The 20,811-nt window shown below is 39.7% G+C and overlaps 1 protein-coding gene across 2 annotated transcripts in view; it reads left to right on the top strand.

The window, feature by feature from the left end:
• Positions 1-6,796: 6,796 nt before the first annotated feature.
• Positions 6,797-20,811, top strand: part of ACVR2A (activin A receptor type 2A) — a 103,409-nt gene continuing 89,394 nt past the window's right edge. For both annotated transcript variants that reach the window (XM_056117588.1, XM_056117587.1), the window contains exon 1: positions 6,797-6,992. In XM_056117588.1, the coding sequence (XP_055973563.1) occupies positions 6,938-6,992 (55 nt within the window). In that variant the 5' untranslated portion in view covers positions 6,797-6,937. The remainder of the gene's footprint in view (positions 6,993-20,811) is intronic.

Genomic DNA, 20,811 nt, shown 5'->3' with positions numbered 1-20,811 from the left:
GCCTGGCAAGCTCCCTGTGACTTATTCGATATGCCAAACACAGTAACAAGAAGTCTCACAATGGAGACGTTACTTGGCCCGCTCGAGCAAATCAATGAAAAATGGGAGGACAGTGACAGTGACAGTGGATTCCTTTGCCAATTTTCTTTTCTAACTTCTAGTGCATTTGAATTAGTAAATTCTAGTACATTTTTTGAAACTTAACTTTAAATTTTTCTATTAGATGGTAAAAAATATTATAAAGTCTCTATCAACTATATATCTTATACAGTTGTCATAAAATTAAGTTTAAAAAGATATGAATATGCACTCCCATGTTTATTGCAGTGTTATTTATTGTGGCCAATTTTTGTCGTTTTCTGTGCTGGAGTGATAGCACAGCGGGTAGGGCATTTGCCTTGCACATGTCTGACCCAGGTTTGATTTGTCCATCCCTCTTGGAGAGCCCAGCAAGCTACTGAGAGTATCCCACCTGTATGACATAGCCTCGCAAGCTCCCCATGGCGTATTCGATATGCCAAAAACAGTAACAACAAGTCTCACAATGGAGACGTTTCTGGTGCCCGCTTGAGCAAATTGATGAACAACGGGAGGACAGTGGCCAAGATGAAATCTCACCATTTGTGACAATATATACAGAGTTAGAGGGTGTCATACTAAAAGAAATAAGTCAGAAAGAGAAAGACTCAGATATTGGATATAAAGAAAACAAAATTTTGAATCACTAAAATTACTGAAAATAATTTTACAATTATTTTCTCTTAAATCCTCAGTACTGGTTTGATTAAAATTCTTCTGATATAAGTTAAAATGAAATATAATAAAGTGTGGCTAAATTTTTTGTTCAATTTGCATGCTGAAACAGGTAGGAAAAGTCCAAAGAACAGAAAGACCAATCCAAAGCCGACCCTACTATATTCAGACCACAAAATGAGGTCACCAGAGGGACTTGAATATACAGACTTAAGAATATGGGTTTAGTAAACGGTGGTGGAGGAAAATTTGCACTTTGGTGGTTGGCTGGTGATGTGTGAAAATTTACTTAAAATTTTTTTTTTTAGGAAGTAAGACTACAATTAGTATTTTTGTTTTTACTTTTGTTTTTCAAGCCTGCTAGTACTCAGGCTGCTTCCAGATCTATGCTTGGAAGTTCACTTCTGGGAGTCCTTGGGAGACCATGTGATCTCCCGTGGGAACATATCAGAGTTTGTTGCTTAGAAGACAAGCATGTTGGGGCTGGAGAGATAGCTCAGTGGGTAGGGCATTTGCCTTGCATGCGGCCGACCCGAGTTCGATTCCCAGCATCCCATATGGTCCCCTGAGTACCGCCAGGAGTAACTCCTGAGTGCAGAGCCAGGAGAAAGCCCTGTGCATCGCCAGGTATAACACCCCCCACCAAAAAAAGGACAAGCTTCTTTACCCCTCTGGGCCCGAGGTTGAATTTTTAAAAAAATGATCATAATTTCAGACTTCTTTAAAATACAAAAGCAGAGATACTTTTCTTCTTTCCCAACTGGTATTTTTTTCTTGTCTAATTGCTGTGGCAAGAACTTCCACTACCATGGTGAATAACAGTGGTGAGTCACAATAACTTCTAATGAGCTGTGTAAAACTACTGTTGAAATATATACAATAATGTAAAAACACAATAAAAAAAGAGCATCCTTATAATTTCCTACATTCCGGCTGGAGCGATAGCACAACGGGTAGGGCGTTCGCCTTACAAGCAGCCAACATGGCCGACCCGAGTTCGATTCCTCCGCCCCTCTCAGAGAGCCCAGCAAGCTACCGAGAGTATTCAATATGCCAGACACAGTAACAATAAACAAGTAGAGGAATTAAAGTGAGGAAAAAAGAGATGAATAAGTCAGAGAGATAAGATTAAAAACTGAGAGAGGTATTTCATACGTAAGTGTGTTACAAAAGGGAGATAGGATAGTAACAGTGTGAAATCCTATAAAGGTATCAGTAAATTGAAGAACAAAATACTGAGGAAATATTGGATGTTACTTCATGGAGAGAATGAAACTTTGTGGTGGTGGTTTCAGCAAAAACTTAATTAAAATGTTTGAAGGGTCAAAAATTTTGGATGCCAGGGATTGAATCTGTGTTAACTGCATGCAAGGCAAGAACTCTACCTGCTATACTATGGTTCTGGACCCTTTCTCTGGTCCTCTTTCAACTCTTAAATAGTGGTACAGTACAATGCTATTGCTAGATCTAAGTGGAAAGGGAGGTATAACAGTAGTAAAAGCTAGGATAGCAGGAATCATGTCCCTAACACCATCATGCAGCTGGAGCAGATATTTTTGGAAGATATGGTGAATATTACCTAGCTTCTTTTGTTTAACAAAGTTACCAAGTTTGTGTGCCATGAATAATGATTCCAACACTTGGCATATAACAAATTTATTACTTTTGCCACTGCAGTAGTGTCATTTTTATATGAACACAGGTGTAGTTTTTTTTTTTAATAGTGGCTAGAAAGCAGTAGAAATACTTTTAAGCAGTGTTATCAACCTTTTTTCTAAATATTGCTCCCTTCTGACTTTGTCTCCCCTCTCACCTACCAGTTGGCCTTCTAGTTTCATGTGGTCTTCAGTTTATGTGATTTTCATTTGTGTTCCTCTTGGGACATCCTGGAGCCCCAAGTCTGGGACCATAAGGCTAGAGTTGAGAAATGCTGCTTTAAGACAGTAGTCTTCAACCTCCCGTCCACAGATCAGGTTATAGGGAAGCTTAAAACCACTGGTCTACTGCCTTGGTTCTAACTGCCAGGCTGTGGAAAGGTATGTGGGACAGATACTGGTCTGCAGGTGTAAAAAGGTTCAAGAATGCTTCTTTGAAGTATTTCATTGGTGTAAGAGTGACCAGACAGTGGACAGAGAGTTTGCACTGTATGTTGTTGCTGACCCAGGTTTGATCCCTGGCATGCCCTATCGTACTCTGATGTACCACCAGGAGCAGTTTCTGAGTGCAGAGTATGGAGTAATCTCTAAGCATTGCTGGGTGTGGCCCAAAAACAAAAAACAAGGAAACATTTTTATTAGAAAAAAGTACTTCAGTGCTGGAGGTAGGGCATTTGCCTTGCAAGCAGCCAACCTGGGTTCAATCCCCAGGAACCCATATGGTCTCCAGAGCACTGCCAGGAGTAATCCCTGAGCATTGCTGGGTGTGATCCAAAAAACCAAAATAAAAAATTAAAAAGTGCTTCATCCAAGGAGTTTAATAGTTCTCTTAAGGCCAAAAGTACCCAAACATTTTCCTGAAGATGGAGTAAGTTCTGCAAGTTCATATGCTTCTATGTGTCTGTCAATATGTCCAAATACAGATTAAAGTAAATATCCTTACAGTATAGCATATTATCTCAACATCACAGGTAAGTTTAGCTCTAGTCTAGTTGAATTCCAGTTATTTTTCAGAGTTGAAGTTTTATTTTTTTTTGCTCACATCTGGCAGTGCTCAGGGCTTACTCCTGGCTTTGTGCTCAGGGATCACTTCTGGATGGCCTTTGGAAGCCATATGTGCTTGGGATCTAACTGCGGTGAGTTGCATGCAAGTCAAGCACCTTACCCACTGTACCATCTCCCCAGCTGCAGAGCTGGAGGCTTAACCTAGTTCATACCTTTTTGAATCAGACAAGCTTCCAGCATAAAAAGAAATCATCCTTTATTCTGGAAGCAGTCGGTGACTCATGCTAACCTGTCTCCTCATTCAGCTAACACATTCTTGCATCTCTATATTGATTGGGTATCTCAAAACTCTTCTCGCTGAGAATAGCACGTAATTCAATTGAATTTATCAGGTACTAAACTCTAAATTCTAGCAACTAGTGGTTACAAGGCTACATCTCAGGTTTGGAGACTGAGGGATATTAGAATGTTAGGCCTTGCATGTTTCCTTCTCCTTTCTCATTGTCCTTTCTAAGTCTAGATTTTACAGCTTGCACTTGTGTTGAGGAGGTGCTGGATTTGTGGATAAGGAAAAGTAATTCTAGACAATAGAGAGAGGAAAAGTAGGGTTAGCTGCAGGCACTTCTAGCCTCTTTTGAAGCATAACACCAGTGGGAATTATTTACACATTGTCTTGTCTTATTTAGGTGTATTTTTGAATTAAAAAAAATGCAGAGGTTGGGAATGAACACAGATCTAGAAACAAAATAGCTACTACTACTAGTTGCCAATTTCTTATGTCCTTATTTTAACTCATAAAAAGAGAATAAAGAGGACTTTTTTACTTGTTGCTTCTCTCATACTACAGAAAAGTATTATCTTCTTTTACATTCTTATACAAGAACATTTAGGTTACAGTGAGATAAGATATATTTTCAAGCTTTGGTCTTATTTCTGGTTATTCCAGTTATTCCACTTACTCTAGTTTCACAATTCAGAAAATATTGAGGTGATGCAGAGATAAGACAATAATAAGGCCTGATCCAGGGTGGTTCTAAAGAAAATACTCTTCGATTCCAGAAATGTTAGAGCAATTTAGTGTAACCAGTGAGTGGAAAGTGGTTTATATTTATTGCTTTAATCAGCTTACAAAGTCCAGAGAACTTCATAATATAAGATTGTTTAGACACCTTGAAGATCAACTTGGGACTGTTCTCAACTGTTGCACAGTATCAAGTACTGAGCACCTCGAGAACTTGGGAACTAGAAATCTTGGAGAGAGTTTAAAGAGTCGCAGTGATTACTAATAGCCTTGACAAGTTGTAGAAATAGGCAGATAATTACAGGATGAACTTAATAGCCAGAAATACAGAGTAATTTAGAGGAATAGAAAAATAAAACACTATAAATACAAGGGAAAAGGCTTGGCTTTGTTGGGGGGGGGGGATGTGGGAATCAGTACACAGCAAGTGAAACATGAATCACCATTCAGTACAGTTGTTTTATTGTTTTTAAATAAAAAAACCAAACATTTGCAAAGCTTGTGAGATAGTGTATCTAAGAAAAAGGCACGTGTCCCCTAAGCTTTATACAATTATTTATGAGGTCTCTATGAGCTCACGAATAAAATGTGGGAAGACATAAGATTCCTACCTTCATGGAGGTTCGCTGAAGTGTGATATATGACAAAAGTTAGCACCTTTCATTCTGCCTAGATTTTGTAGCCTACTTGGAATGTAGCAACTGATGTGGGCTCCTTGAGGTAGGCATTCTATTTTTTTTATTTTTTAAAATTCTGGGTCCCATTCCGTGACTAGCACCGTGCCTCGGTAAAGCAATCGCTCGGGATTATGGAAGGGGTCAAAGTAGGTACTAAAGGAACAATCCAGCAAAGTAAACACTGCCCGGGTCTCTCTCCCCTGCTCCCCCCCCCCCCCCCCCCAGGCCCCCGTCGACGACGATTGAAACTCCGCAGGCTTTCAGTCCGGCGCGCAGTAAAATATTTTCGCACCTCTTTATTACCCGCAGAACCTTTCTTTCCCCCACGCAATGCTTCTGGGTCTCAAAGGCACGGCGGGGGCGGATTCAGAGTGCACAGGGGGTCGCCCTGCAGTGGACGTGCCCGGAGCTGGGTGGACAGCAGCAGCGCGTCCTCCGCCAGTTGGGTTTTCTCCTGGAGCCCAAAGACGATACGTTTAAGCCGGAGCTCCAGGGGTGGGACCAAGCGCGGGGTCCTGGATGGGGGGCGGGGAGGGAACGGCAGCCCCAGACAGAAGCTCCCGCGCACCCAGCTCGCTCCGGCGGCTCCTCCGGCGCGGCGGAGCGGCTCCCACCACCCCCTTCCGGCGCCCGGAGTCTCGGCGCGGACGAGGCGTCCCCCCAGAGGAAAGACGGGGCGCAGCAGACGCCCCTCGCTGAAGAGAGTCACCGGCCACCCCGCCCCGCCTCGGGATCCGGTTCCTCGCGGGCTTTCGCTGAAGCGCTCCGGGCTCGGGCGGCGCTTCCGCGAGGCCGGCGGGGCGCTCAGCGGCGAGAGGGCGGGCGCTCCCGGGGCCCGGCCGCGGGCTCCCGCTCCCCAACGCCTCGAGCCAGGCCGAGCAGGCCGGACGCAGCCGAGGCCTCGCGGTAACGAGGCTCCGTCCGCCCCGCCTCCTCAGCCTCCAGCCGGCCCCGCCTTCGCGCTCTCCCCCCTCTCCCCCGCGCCCGCCTCGCTTCCCCGACAATCTCCTCGCGCTCCCGGCCCGGCACGCGCGCTGCGCCCAGCCGCCGCCGCCGCCGCCGCCGCCGCCGCCGCGGCGGAGCTTTCCTCCGCGGTGCTCTGGCTTCCAGCTTTGGGCCGGAACCGGAAGCTTGGGGGGCGGGGCCGGCCGAGGCCAGGGGACCGAAAACGCGGCCGAGCCCGGAGCCCGGAGCCGGAGCCAGAGCCTGGACCAGAACTTGGCCGCTGCCTGCACCACCGCTACCGCCGCCGCCACCCGCCACTCCTTCCCCGCGTCGCCGCCGCCTCGGCCAAGCACCGCCGCGAGCTCAGTCGCCAGTGGTCCGCGGACTTTGGGTGTCCGGGTTGAAGGTCGGTCCGGACGTCGGACCCAGCTCGGTTCCCGGACTGTCCGGGCGGCAGCGGACGCCGCCGCCGCCGCCGCCGCCGCCTCCTCGTCGCCTCAGCCTGGCGTTTTGTTCCGAGTGCTCCGAGAGGCGAGCGGAGCTGACAGTGATTTTGACAGTGATTTAAATCCGCTTTTGTTGTTGTTGGCTTTTCGTTGTGGGGTTTTGTGTGTTGTGCGTGTGTGTGGCGGTTTTTTTTTCCCTCCCGTGGTACATTTTTATTTATTTATTTTTTTTGGTGGTTGTTGTTGTGCTTTTTATTTTTTTAAAACCCCGTGAACGGTGTTTTTTTTTTTTCTTCTTCTTTTTTTTTTGGTCGGGGCTTCCGAATATGTTATATGACGGTTGATTTTACACCAGGAGTTTTGTCTCCGAGGAAGACCCAGGGCACTGGATATCTAGCGAGAACTTAACTACGGATTCCCTGGCGCCTCGGGAAAATGGGAGCTGCTGCAAAGTTGGCGTTTGCCGTCTTTCTTATCTCTTGCTCTTCAGGTAGGTGCCGGGAGCGCGGCGCGGCGCCGCCGCCGCTGCTGCTGCTGCTGGCCGCGGCGGCCGCGGCGGGGTCGCCGAGCTCCGGCGGAACCCCGAGAGGGTCCTTCCCCCACCCCACCCCCTGCCCCCTCCCCCTCGCGCGCCCCCGCCCTGCACCTCGCGATCGCCCGCTCCCCGGGTCTGAGGGCTGCCCGCGAGCTGGGAACCTCCGTGAGTGCCGGTGCCTCGTCTCGGGTGAGCCGGGCGACCTGCTCCGAGCGCCGCCGCCTCGGTTGTGGAAGTGAGAAAGTCAGGCATGGTTTTGTGGCCGTCGCACGGGATGACAGCGCTCGTTCGGTGGCAATTAAGCCGCAAATACCACAAGTGACAATTTTCTGCAAAGGTTCTGCGAGCTGAACAGGCGTCCTCGAAAATGCCATGTAGTGGCGTGTGTGTGTGTGTGTGTGTGTGTGTGGTATGTGGGGGGAGCACGGCAGGCATATCCTCCACGTTAAGATTTTTTTTTCATTTTTTTTTTTTTACTTACTTTAGGGAGGAGGGGGTCATCCTTTCTAATGAAGTGCTTTCCCGGTGACTATCGCGACCGAGATCCGAGTCAGTTGCCACTGAATTTTGACCCGGAGAAACAATGCATCGCATCAGCAATTTCATCGGGGTGTCCCCTCACGTTTTCTTTAACTTTAGCGTCCAGCAGTGTTAAAAATAGTTGTAGTTGTTGTTGTTGGAGTATTAACTGTAACCCAGTCAAGAGGTTCTGAACGCCACTGTGTGTTGGTTATGTGCTTGGCGTTCCACCACCATCTATGTGCTCTTTGCTGGCATAGATTTTGCTTACCTACGGAACTCTTATTTTAAACGCATTCTATCGGAGGCATTGTTTTCGTTTTAGAATGGCCCATTTGAAATTGTTGCTACCGTCACATTGACTAGAGACACAAAATAGGTTTTTGACCCGAGATGGGAAGAGGAATCCAACCTTTTTTTTGGTGGAATTGGATTTTGTGATAATGCTCCATGGTTGCAACCAGTGGTTGAAAAACTATCTAGTCTTTTGTATTCAAAATTATATAAATGAATACAGCAGCCAGCTTCAAAAGGCATGCAGATCTACAGGAGAGGAGAGGTAGATTAAAAATATTTAAGTCACAGTGGATGTATTTATCATAAAATTCAATATTCAGTTACTTAGGTTATGAGGTAGAATTATGGGAGGGAGGGGGTTGAACTGACAGGTTTCATTGCCTTGTCGTTATCTCATTTGCCACAGGGAAATTAGAGGGTGGTAGTCTTTTCTTTGTGTACCTCTGGTTGGTGTGTGTGTGTGTGTGTGTGTGTGTGTGTGTGCATGCATCCTCCGCCAGCCCCCCCCCCCCATAGAATCTTTTGTAATGTATAGAATTTTGCTGAACGGTACATTTCCTTGTGGTTAAATAAATGGATAAAGTCTAGTCTTATGTCTGTAGTTGTATTGATCAGTTCCGGGTGGGCTGAATGTGTTGTGAAATGGCGATCATTGCCAGAGATTAACCAAAAGAATCATGTCTGTTTAAATGGAAGAAGGAATATGCTTAAGGCAGGCTGACAGTTCTTTTTGTGCATGGTTTGGGAGGAGGATAAACAATGGTGTCTCTGAAATGAATGAAGACCTTGCTAACATTAAACCGCTTGCATTTGTTACATGACTTAAGCATCTAGCTTATATTTCTCCTGTAGTACTCTTTCTCCTTTGCCTCTGTATGTTGTGGTGAACTCCTCTTGTTTAAATTCCCTTTTTTTTTTTTTAAATGATCTCCTGCCCTTAAGGAGGAGGGGCATCATGGCCACTGACCAAGGAATTGTGGACATTATTCCCTCCCAAACCTGAGTCACAGTAATTGGTGAAGGAGATTATTCTTGAGCAGTCTCAAGGTATTACTTCTGGAAAAGCAGGCTGTCGCTACAGATCTTACAGCTTTCTTTGCTTGATTTGAGAGTAAAAGGAATTAAGCTTTAGTTTCTAGGAGGATTTTCACTGAGCAAGCAGGTTAATAGCTAAAATTTTGAAATAGTTATTTTGTTGCTAAAGAACATATTGATATTTCACTTACATTATACTAATATTAAATAGTGGTATAGTTTTGTGAAATAGACATTCCTGGTTGAACTAAAATTAAATCCTACTGAGGATAATTGAAAGCCTTTTACATTATGTTTATGCATAAATAATTTTAAATATAAATTTCTGATTTTTTAAAGGTCTTTTGAACCAAATATATTCTAAACAAGTATTTTCTCCTTTATTTTACTATTAATAGGTGATAATCTGCTAGGGTGGCAGCATAAGGATCATTTTTTATGAGAACTAAAACATTTCTCAAGTTGTCAGTATTTTGTGAGTGCTTGGATACTTAATATCAAATGGAGAAGAGTAGTAAAGCAGCTTTATCTCAGGTGTTTAAGAAAGATGTTTGCAGTTGTCTTTAGAATTTTGTGAACTTCGATTTTTTTTTTTCACTTTCATCTGATGATATTTTTCTGGAGACTGATCATGCAAACTACTCCCGTAGGATATGGCCAAGTGTATAATTTTCCTCTCTTATTCAAGGAAAATTTTTTTTTAGTTTTCACGTGAATCTGAGATGCTTCCAGATTCTCATTGATTTTGAATTTCATTCTCCATGTCTTTGCTCAGAATCTGTTTCAAAACACAAATCTGCTTCAGTTCTTTCCCTTCTCCTTTTCTCCTCCTCCTCCTCCTCCTCCTCCACCTCCTACTCCTCCTCTTTTCTGTTAATTTGTAATCTTTCTGCACAATTTTTTACATTGTGGGGGTAAATTTAACAATTACTTTGATTTAACCTACCTGGTGATGGAGCTGTTGTGGTTCATGCATTGTGTTGAATAACTTGGATTCCTTTGATTTCTGGTTGCTGCTTTGGAGCTGTGGCAATCTGGTCATATTTTAATGAAATGAGAAATGGATATAAATAATTATGTTCATTTTCTTCAGTTCATCAGTACTGTGTGTGTGTTTGTGCATTTCTGTGAGTTGAATGTGTGTGATTGGAGGGGAAGTTAGCAGTGCAGTGAATCTTCTGGGACTCTTCTGAACTTTGGCTAACAAGTGGCATAAAAGGCTTTGTTTTTCTAAGAGGCAGAATGCCTTAATCTGTGATCAGATTCAAATATCTTGACATGTGTAGTTCAACTCCCACAATTTAAGAATATTTTTTTTTCTATTTATTATAAGCCAGTACTTCTCAAGCTTGGGTGATTTTGTTCCCTTCTCCACCCCTACCTCCTTTCTCTTCCCCCAACACACACATTTGCAGACATTTTTGGTTGTCACAGCTTTGGGGGAGGAGGGGAGAGTGTGCTACTGGCATCTAGTGGGTAGAGGATAGGATACTGCTAATCATTCTATAATGCATAGCACAACTTTCCACAACAAAGAATTATCTGGCTCAAAATGTCAGTAGTGTTGACATAATAAGCTCAGTTCTAAACGATTAATTTTAAAAAAGCAGTATTATATCAGTGAAAGTACTGTGCTTCTCTTAATTTAAATTTTAAAAATAGAAGGTATTGGTGAATTCCAGTTCACTTAGTTTTGAGAGTTTTCATTATTTATTAAAATTGATAGAATTAGGAAAACTAAAAGTTTACATAATATTTCATCCCATTTTGCTTTTAACAAAAATTCTTTGTTAACTTATGAAAAATTCTTTGCAGTTCTTATGATGAAATACTTAATGTAGACAGCATATTCAGGGATATGAGAAATGATTTGGTCAAGTATCCAAGCTCTAATAATATTTGCTTATGATCCAGTAATTTCTTTGCCATAGTAATCATCTTTAAGGATATTTTATCATTATTGAAATCACTAGTATAAGTTTATGTGTAGGGGCGTGGGGGTGGGGCAGGATTTAATATGGTAACCGAAAGTTTTGTAAAGCTTCCATAAGGAAGCTTCATATGGAAGAATTTTATTATTACATGTTTCCTGAATTTTGTGTACATGTAACTAATTTCAAGAAACATTTAAAAGTGATTTGTTAATGTTATTGAGTCTCATCTGGATCTGGGTGTTGGCGTACCATGAGAACATTTAGGCTGTATTAAGTAATATTCTATTATCCATTGCATACCCTTGTCCTTTTTCTTTTTTTCCTGTCTTTCCCTTGTCCTTAAGGTTGAATTTTGACCATCATTAATAAGCGCTTACCTTGTTTTGAACTCTGGTTTTAAAGAGGTTATCCTAGTCAGCCAGGAGAAGAATTACAGGGAACTCCTTAAAATAAGTAGCACTATACCACTGAGAGGAGTAATTTTGAAGTCACTCTTACATGAAGTATGTATATAAGCCAGTCTCTGTAAATCATCTTTTATTAGATATATCTGGTCCTTAGCTTTGGGATTCACCAGATTTACTATTTCATGGGAAAAAAAAAACAAGCTATTTAACAAATTTTTAAATTATTAAATGTGTGGAGGGGAAGGGATTGGGTTGTACCTAGCAGTGCTCCTGAGGTCAGGAATCATCTTTGGCAGTGCCTAGAGGTTGGGAATATGCTGGGATTGAGTATCCTTACATCTTGTATTATCTTTCTGGCCCAATTGAGACTTGAATAATCTTGAAATTGACTGTTTGTTTTGTAAAATAATTTTTTAAATTTAATTGTTTTACTTTTGTACGTACTCTCATTTTCTACTTTTGGTGTCTCATAAATCTGATTTTAATTTCTTGCACCTTGATTTTGGAGTTCGTAATCCTGCTTCAATTTTTATTCCATGTTTCTATAATTCATCATTTCCCCCATTTCTTTTTATTTTAATTTCCCCCACATTTTCCACCACCTGGGTTGGTTGCGTACAAGGCAAGTGCCCTATCCTCTGTACAATCTCTCTGGCCCCATGATTCTTTGCTATTCCTATTCCTCACTCTGTCCCTTTTATGCTTGGGTATACTGTAGACATCTTGCTGGTGGAACCACTTGTATAGCATGAAGAGTGATTCAAAGAAAGTTCATCCATGGTTTAAATTAGTGTTTCCCAAATTTACATTATCCATGGAGCATGAGCAGTCTCAAGTACAATAGAGGGAATCTGTTTGCTTAAAAATAGTCATTTTTAATGGGACTCGTACTATTGTTTTAATTTTTATTTTCTGGTCTGAAAAATGGGTGGATAGCACACCAAAAAAAGGTTAGGAACTTGTAGTTTAAATGCAAGCAAATTGATGAAGTCACAGACAGTACAAGGGTTCCATTGCATGAGCTTGATCCTTGTTCAATTCTAGTACGCCAGCACTAAAAATGGTCCCCTGAGCACAGAGCCAGGAGTAAACAAGCTCTGAGCACCACTTCAGCCACAAGAAAAAAAACAAACCATTGAATTTAGAATGTTTAGGAGTTTACCAAGATGGTTTTTTCCCTATTGATTTTTCATTTGTTGGTTTTTGAAATGAATACACAAATACACACACATGCTCATACACATGAATAGTGAACTTTCTTGGAATCACATGACTTGAACTTTACTTTGTCTCTTTTTGACACGTTTTGGTTTTCTTTTAACTCTTATTTTCAAAAAGTCTTTTCTCTTATTATTCATCAATCATCTCTGCTTAAGCCAAAATTTGGCCAAACCAGAGAGAATACTTATTACCACATTTGATTTAATTCTGTTAGGTTATAATAGTCATGTCTAGACATAACATTGATTTCAAATTGACTATTGAACATGAAGGTTCCAGGAATAGTCTGGAGGAAGGAAAGGTAGTAAAGAAGGTAAAGAAAACTATTGCACATAGCAATTGATTTTCCTTAATTTCTCCAGCTAGATTTGATAGTCATTTTCATGTACTCAGTGCTTCTAATGTTCAGGTTTTATTTCTTAGAGACCCCTAAAATGAGTTTGGTTTAGATTTCTTAAACTGTTTATGGGCTTCAGTGAAAAAATTAGTTTCTTTTTAATAGTGGACAGGAAAGGGTGGTAATTTTATTACATTAAAGTAATTTAGAACTTGGATTCTGGTGTCAGCACTGCCATTGTCTAACTTATTTGTCACTTGACTTATCTCAATTATTGTACCTTTCTAGCTAAGACTAACTCGCTTCCTATTACTATGTCTTCTAGTTCATCTCATAGCTGCCAAATTGGTCTCATTAAAAAATAAATCTGAGTATGTCACTCTCACTTAAAATGTTTTTCATTGAGTCACCTTCAGTATAAATCTAAAGTGTTTTGTAGAGGCCTACAGGTCCCCTATTGTTTGGTTGCTGCCTAATTTCAGTAACCTCAGGTGTGGACGCTGTGTAGAGTTAGATATCTGGAGTTTAGTGTAGACATCTTCAGTTTACATTCTGGGTTTGCAACTTAACAGTGGGATATCACCTTTTGTGTTTAGTTTTGTAATTTACAAAATACAGATAATAATAGTGCTACCTCAGAGAGTTTGAAGATTAAATGTCACATAGCTGCTTGGTAAACTATTTTTATAATTCATCATGAATTCCGTATTTTAGCTCTGCAGACTCAAATTGCAGTTTGACTTGACGAGTATGTCGTCCTTCATAGTATAATCAAAAGATATCTTTGTCCATGTTATTTCTTCCTCCTTTAGCTAACTCCTTGTTTTAAGACAGAGAAGTATTACCTCTTCAGACATATATTCTCAGCCCAAAGCCCAGATTATTGCTTTCTGTTATAAACCTGAGGGGGTGGAGGGAGGGGAGGAGTTTAGTGCCCACCCAATAGTGCTTAGGGCCTATTCCTGGGTCTCTGCTTAGGAGTGGCCCCTAGCTGTGCTTAGGGATCTGTAGGATGTATTGAGGAGAAACTGGGGTCTGTTACATGCAAGACAAGCATTTTAATCCATGTATTTTGTACTCTAAAGTCTTTAATTTTGATGATCTGATGTCTAAACTTTTTTTTTTATGATTCTATAGTCTTATTTTTGTTTTTGGGCCACACCTGGTGGGGCTCAGGGAACCATATGGGATGCCAGATACTGAACCTGGGTTGGTCGAGGTCTTGGCAAATGCCTTTCCCACTGTACTATCTCCCTGGTCCCATGATTCTATTATTTTAAGGATAGACTTTAATAGTGACATTTTATTAAGAAAAAAGAATTTTGCTTGTGTTTTCAGTATCCTTAAATTCTGTTCATTTTTTAATGTGCATATCTGTGATCCTTAGATTAGATTTTTTAATGTAATTTGAGTAGTATAGGTTTACAAGATACCTTAGATCTTCAGTTTTTGTGGTTATCAAATTTTTTGACATTGTGCTACAGTGAAAAACGTACATTCTGCTTTATAGTCAGTTCCCATTTATATAAAATTTGTATATCAGACATGGACATTTTATGATATTTTTAATATCTTAATTAATTAATAATGCTGATTATTATTAAATCTGTTATATCTTGTTTAATTCAGTGACCAGCTGCAGGTTGTAAACTTACAAAGCATATTGACCTAATTAAATAATCCCCTATTCTCTCTGATCTCTTGATGAAACTGTGTAAGTATATAACTATAAGTGCATACCCATGTAAGTATGTACCTTGACAAAATATGCACGTTGGAAAATATGCCCATAATTTAATCCACAAGATACAGAATATAGGGTAAAATGGTTCCAAAAGAAAAAATGAATCTGCTGTAGCTGAGCTCTGCTCTCTTCCTGGACCAGCTGAGCGAGTTAGGAGACAGACAGGGGGTGCTAAAACAAGATTAGATTGTAATTTTGAAGAATTTAGATTTTTTTTCATTAGGCAAGGCATATTGGAGGAAATAGATCCTAATACTAAGTAAAAGATGTCTTGGCAGGAAGTTGAAAATGATATTTATCTTGTTAAGAATTAAATTTGGTCATGGATGAAAGGCAAGTTGAGATGAAAGAATTTTGGCTCTTGAGGAACTGATATATATGATACAAAGGTGTTTATAAGTGCATGAAGAACAATCTCAGTTCAAAATACTAAGTCCCAGTGACAAATTATAAACAAAATAAGAAAGGAATAGATGATACATGGATTTTTATGAATATTCCACATCACATGGAATATAGGACAGAAAGCCACTTCAAAATTAGTTTTTGGGCTGCACTCAGTGTTACTCAGGCTTGTAGCTCTGAGTTCTAGGATCACTTCTGGTAAGGCTGTGGGTGCTGGGGGGCAAATCTGGTTGGCCAAGTGCAAGACACATGTCTCTGTGCTATATCTCCAGGCTCTAGAAGTCTTTTATAACTAAAGAAATTCTACAGACTGATAATGGATTTAGATTATAAACATGGTTGAAATACAAACCTAGAGCTGGGGAAATAAGAACATGAGGGTGCGCAACATTCTTTTAGAGGAATTGACAGTTTGATTTAATATGTCTTCATTATGATTTCAAACAAAAGAAGTCTAAGCACCAGTAGCTCATTGTTTTTAAAATAATGGTCAGATTATTGTAATAGCTTATACTCATTATTCAGATGATATTTTTTGATATCTATGTGAAACTTTTTCTTCACAATAAATTGTATTGTTATATAGAAGTAGACTTAGAAACTTTCCTGAACTTGGTATATGTTGTTTGTTCTTGAATTCTAACTAAACCTTTCAGTTCTTTCAGTAGATAAAACATTTTTTTCCCTTGAATTATATTCTTAGAAGGTCTAGACATGTTAGGAATCATTTTTTTTCTGAAGAAAATAATATAAGCTAATGATATAATGTACATCACTATCGTAATATTCTATAATTCTATTAGGACAGAAATAGGTAAAGATTACTTATTTTCTGAAAACATTTTTACATAATATAATAAAACTAGCCGCCCCTAAATATAAAGTGTTGAGAGAAAAACTTTCCTAACTAATGTTGCAATTTGCTTTATAGAAATAAAATTATTTAAAATTTTTTTGTTTTGTTTTTTGGGCCACACCCAGTAGTCCCTGGCTCTACACACAGGAATCACTTCTGGTGGTACTTGAGGGACCATATGGGATGCTGGAAACTGAACCTGGTGCGCTCTGTACAAGACAAATGCCCTACTCCCTGTATTGTTACTACAGCTCTTAGAAAGGAAATCTTTATTAGGAAAAATTTTTTTGGTTTCACATCTTTATGGCTATATACAATAAATGGACCTTGTTCTAAGGCATTATTTAATGTGGAATGAGCAAGTTATGAAATTTTACAGAATTTCTAGACACTGAGGTTAATTTTTAAAAGTTTGTAGACTTAACAGCTAACACAAAATAATATTTGTACTCAGTTATTCAACCAAAGAAAATATCATTGAGTGCCAAATAGAGCTTAGGAAAAATGTATTACATTTAGGTTTGCATGACTTTTTTTAAATGAATTTTTTATTTTGCTTTTGGGGTCACACAGCAATGCTCAGGGGTTACTCCTGGCTCTGCACTCAAGAATCAATCCTGGTGGTGCACAGGGTATCATATGGGATGCCAGGGATCTAACCCGGGTTGGCTGCATGCAAGATAAATGCCCTACATGCTGTACTATCACTCCAGCCCCCTATCATAACGTTTTTACAGTTTGATAATATCTCATTCTAACATGCATTAATTGGAAATTGGTATAAATGTCTACTCTATTTTTTCTTTCAGTTTTTGAGCCACACTGGCTTTGTGCTTAGGGATCACTCCTGGTGGGCTCTGTGCTTAAGTCTAGGTTCACTCCTAGCAGGTACGTTCTTAGTTTCTTGGGATGCACCAGTGAACAAGATAGGACCACATAGGGTTCTAGGAATTGAATCTACATCTGCCACATACTAGGCAAATGCCCCATTTGCTATGTTACCGCACTAACGTCCTAAATCAACTTTTTATTGGTATTGAAAATATTTTTTCTTAGACAATTTCACTTAAATCTTGTGTTTAAAAAGTTCAAAGTGAAAATAAAATATTAAAGTATTTTAAAATATTTTTATCTGTTTTTTAGTTATCTATTTGGAAACATCATTCTAGTTTTGAAATCAATATTTTGAAATAAAACCAGTCTCATTTAAATTCTCTTATCATTGACTATTTTTCTTTGGTGTACTGGTAATCACAGCAGGCGGTGCTTGGGGGGGCGGTGGGGCATTGCAGGTGTATTTCTCTGGGATCAAAGCATGCACTGTAGCCCTTTGAGCCATCTCCTAACCGTGCCAGTGACTTTTTTGATCTTCAGCAACCATGAAAACTTCACTTTAGTTATCTCTGAAAGAGGGTGAAATAGGTCATTTATTTAACAAATAAATATTGAATAACATGCTAGGCAGTATGCTTTAGCTTTTGGGATGCAACAGTGAACAAGACAGACATTATACTTTTATGGAGATTAAGTCCTAAAATAAGTAGTAAAATGAATAAAATTATAAGTTTTCTATGTGCTCTGATAAACAAAAAAAACAGGACCATAAGTTAAGTCATCCTGGTTTGCTTTATATCACATATTACAATCTTGAATTACCTTATTGACCAATTTATTATGTTTCCTTTCTACTACTGGAAGTTAAGCTCTGTGAGAGAGGGGTTTTTTCCCCCCCATTTTTAGGCCCTGTGTTCAGGGCATCTTCCTGGCTTTGCTCTCAGGGATAACTCTTGGTGGGGATCAAGGGACTATATAGGGTGCCAGGAATTTAACCCTGGTTGGCTGTATGCAAGGCCAGCAGCCTATCTGCTGTATACTTTCTCCAGCTCCTCTATGAGAGAGAGAATCTTACTATATTACCTGTAGTATATTGTACAGTTTCTGGTTCACTATAAAGTTTAATAAGTAGGTGAACTGTTTTTTTTTTTTTTTGGGACCACTCCTGACTGTCCTCAGGAATCCAGATGAGATATAGTACCAGGGATCACTCCTGGCTGTGCTCAGGGGACTAGATGGGATGCAGCATCAGGGATCAAACCCAGGACAGCTGCATGTAAGGCAAGCACCCTTACCCACTGTGCTCTTTCTCATGAACCTGAACCTTTGTATCTGGAAAAAGTGAAGGTACAGAAGGAATAGGAGAAAGGTTAAGATTTGGAAGATGTTAGAATAAAATTTAAAGAGAATTAGGAAACAGAGTTGTTTGTTTGTGTGTGTGTGTGTGTGTGTGTGTGTGTGTAACTAGAGCTAGGTTTTATGTTAAGATCACTTTGACAGTTATTTGTAAATTATATTGGAAGTGTGTAGGAGTAAAGAGGTAAGATGAGTTAGGAGACTATTATAGCATCCTATGCTAGAGATACCAAGATTGTTCTAACTTTAAACACTCTCAGATTGTATTCTGAAGCTTGTCTTCTCATTTTTTTAGTTACTCCATAACCCCCTACTTAGTAGTACTTTAAAAAATGCAGACGTATTGTACACAAGGTAACTTTCAATGTCTCAAGAGAAAAAAATCCCAGATATTAGAACAGAGGTGTTACTGAATCTTTGTGGCAAATTCTTATCTTCAGAATTTCTGCATCTGCAGCTTTATATTTACTAAGAGTTTTCTCTCTGAAACTGACTTTACTCCTTTATTAATGCTTAATTTTCAAACCTCTTTATTCTTTTAAACATGTAATCTGTATTGTTGATGTGAAAGATTTTGAAGTAGAATTTCCTCATAGTTTGTATTTTAATTCACTTTTTTTTTTTTTTGCTTTTGGACAAACCCAGTGATGCTCAGGGGTTACTCCTGGTTCTGCACTCAGGAATTACTCCTGGTGGTGCATGAGGACCCATATGGGATGCTGGGGATGAGACCTGAGTTGATAATGTGCCAGGCAAACACCTTACTCACTTTACTGTCTCTAGCCCTGTATTTTAATTCTTAAATATTTGATATCTTTATAAGTTATCAGATGCTAAGGTTTAAAGAATACATAATACCATGGGTTGTTATTTTTACTATGGACTATGACTATTAATTCTTAAGTAGTCAGCCTGAATGTTTTTATGTGTGAAAGATTTCAAGCTTCTGCAATTGGTGGGAAGAGGAAAATGTGCTTGGCTTAAATCAACTATACTGGCAGTTGTTCAGAAGCAGCATCTTTGGTTTAGGAAAATTGCATTATTACATAGAGATAAGCCAGAAGAGGTAATAGTTTGCTGAATTTAGAAAAGTAACGGTGGCTGCTGCTATTCACATAGTTTCCTTCATTTTTTCAAGCAGACACACCTAAATATTTCTTTTATTTTACAAAGAAATGTACTTTTGTCTTGGAAATATTACAGGATTTTATCTAATATTACCTTAAAGTAGTTCTAGAAAATAATAACTGCTAGACATTGTGGTACCTTGTAGTGGTGGTTCATACTATAGGGCTGGCGAATAGAATTGACTAATTCTTATTTAAGGTACACTTGAGATGACTTTCATAAGTGTAACTTAAAGTAATTTGGAGAAATAAGAGGTCAAGGCTAAAAGAATAATGAGTATAGCAGTTGCAAGAAATTAATGCAAGATGACCATGGTATAGTAAAGCATTATAATTAGTAAACATTCAGAAGTAGAAAAAACAATGTTTTATATGACCAAGGAAAGAAAGATTGAATTGTCACCGACTGTCCTTTTATTCTTTTCCCCCCCATTTTTTATAATTTTATTTATTGAATCACAGTGAGAGCGGTTACAAAGCTTTTGGGTTTAAGTCTCAGTCATACAATGAAACACCCTTACCTTCACCAGTGGCCATACTCCACCCCCAACAATCCCAGTATACTGCCATCCCACACTCTCCACCTATCTGTGGGGCAGATGACTTCCAAATTATTCTCTCTCTACTTTGATTACATTCAATCTTTTGACACCAAACCCACCATTATTGTTTGGGATTTTACCCCAACACTCAGATCTTCTGAAAATGCAACCGTAGACAATTTGTTTTCTATTGCTTGTTATGAATGACACGAGGGACAATACCCTTTCCCCCCTGGGGTGGCCCAGTGACAGTAACCTACTGCGCAGTGCAGTCCGGATGCATTTCTGCCAAAAGCCCTTGGGGTTCGAGATTTGTTTCTGAGTCTTTGGGGTCCTGGCCATTAAGCAGTTCAATCAGGAACCAGAGAGGCCATGCCTCCAATTATATAGCTGAGCCAGAGGTGGTTTGTGGGTGTGTCTCCCACATACCTAACTTTTGGTCATTTACCTTCTTGGCAAACTTTGCCCCAAGTTTTTGGGGTCTGGCCAAAGGCACAGCAACAATTTTGGCGTATCTGAAAGTCTGAAGGCGCCATCAGGCTGCTGATGCACTCACCTCACAGATACAGATTTACCTGCTGGCAGCACCATACCCCCCCCCCCCGTGCCCTTTTGTTCTATAAAAAGATTATAATAAGTTTATATAAAATATTATAACAGAATATTTACCAGGCAGTCTATTTTGATTTTCTTAGTTCTTTAGAGATAGATAAATATAGTTTGGATGTTGAAGTAGGAAATTAATTTCTAATTATATTCTTTGTTAAAATGTAAATAATCATTGCCTGTTAGCTGAGAGGTCTAGAAATAACAGATGCAAATTAGGTGGACCTAACAAACTGTCAGGTACCGTTTTCTCTAGTAACTATATCATGGTTTTTGCGAAGAATTAACTCCTCAAACTGATTATCAGTTCTGAAAGATGGAGTAGAATTAAAATTAGGGTCAGAGAAGCAGAGTATTAAGTTCAGGTTATTTCTTTCTTTTGAATCAGTAAAGGATTGTTTTTGTCTCTTACTTGCAGATCATACCTTTACCACTATAATCCTTCAAAAATTGTAATTCCTAGTTAGTCAAGGAACATATGTTTAGGAGCCATGATTGAGCAGCATTTTTGTAATTAATATTAATTTTGTTTCCTTGATGTGTAAAGAAATCAG

This window comes from Sorex fumeus, unplaced genomic scaffold, assembly GCF_029834395.1.
Source record: "Sorex fumeus unplaced genomic scaffold, SorFum_2.1 ptg000035l, whole genome shotgun sequence".
Classification (NCBI taxonomy): Eukaryota; Metazoa; Chordata; class Mammalia; order Eulipotyphla; family Soricidae; genus Sorex; species Sorex fumeus.
This window is presented reverse-complemented; position numbering and strand designations above follow the sequence as displayed.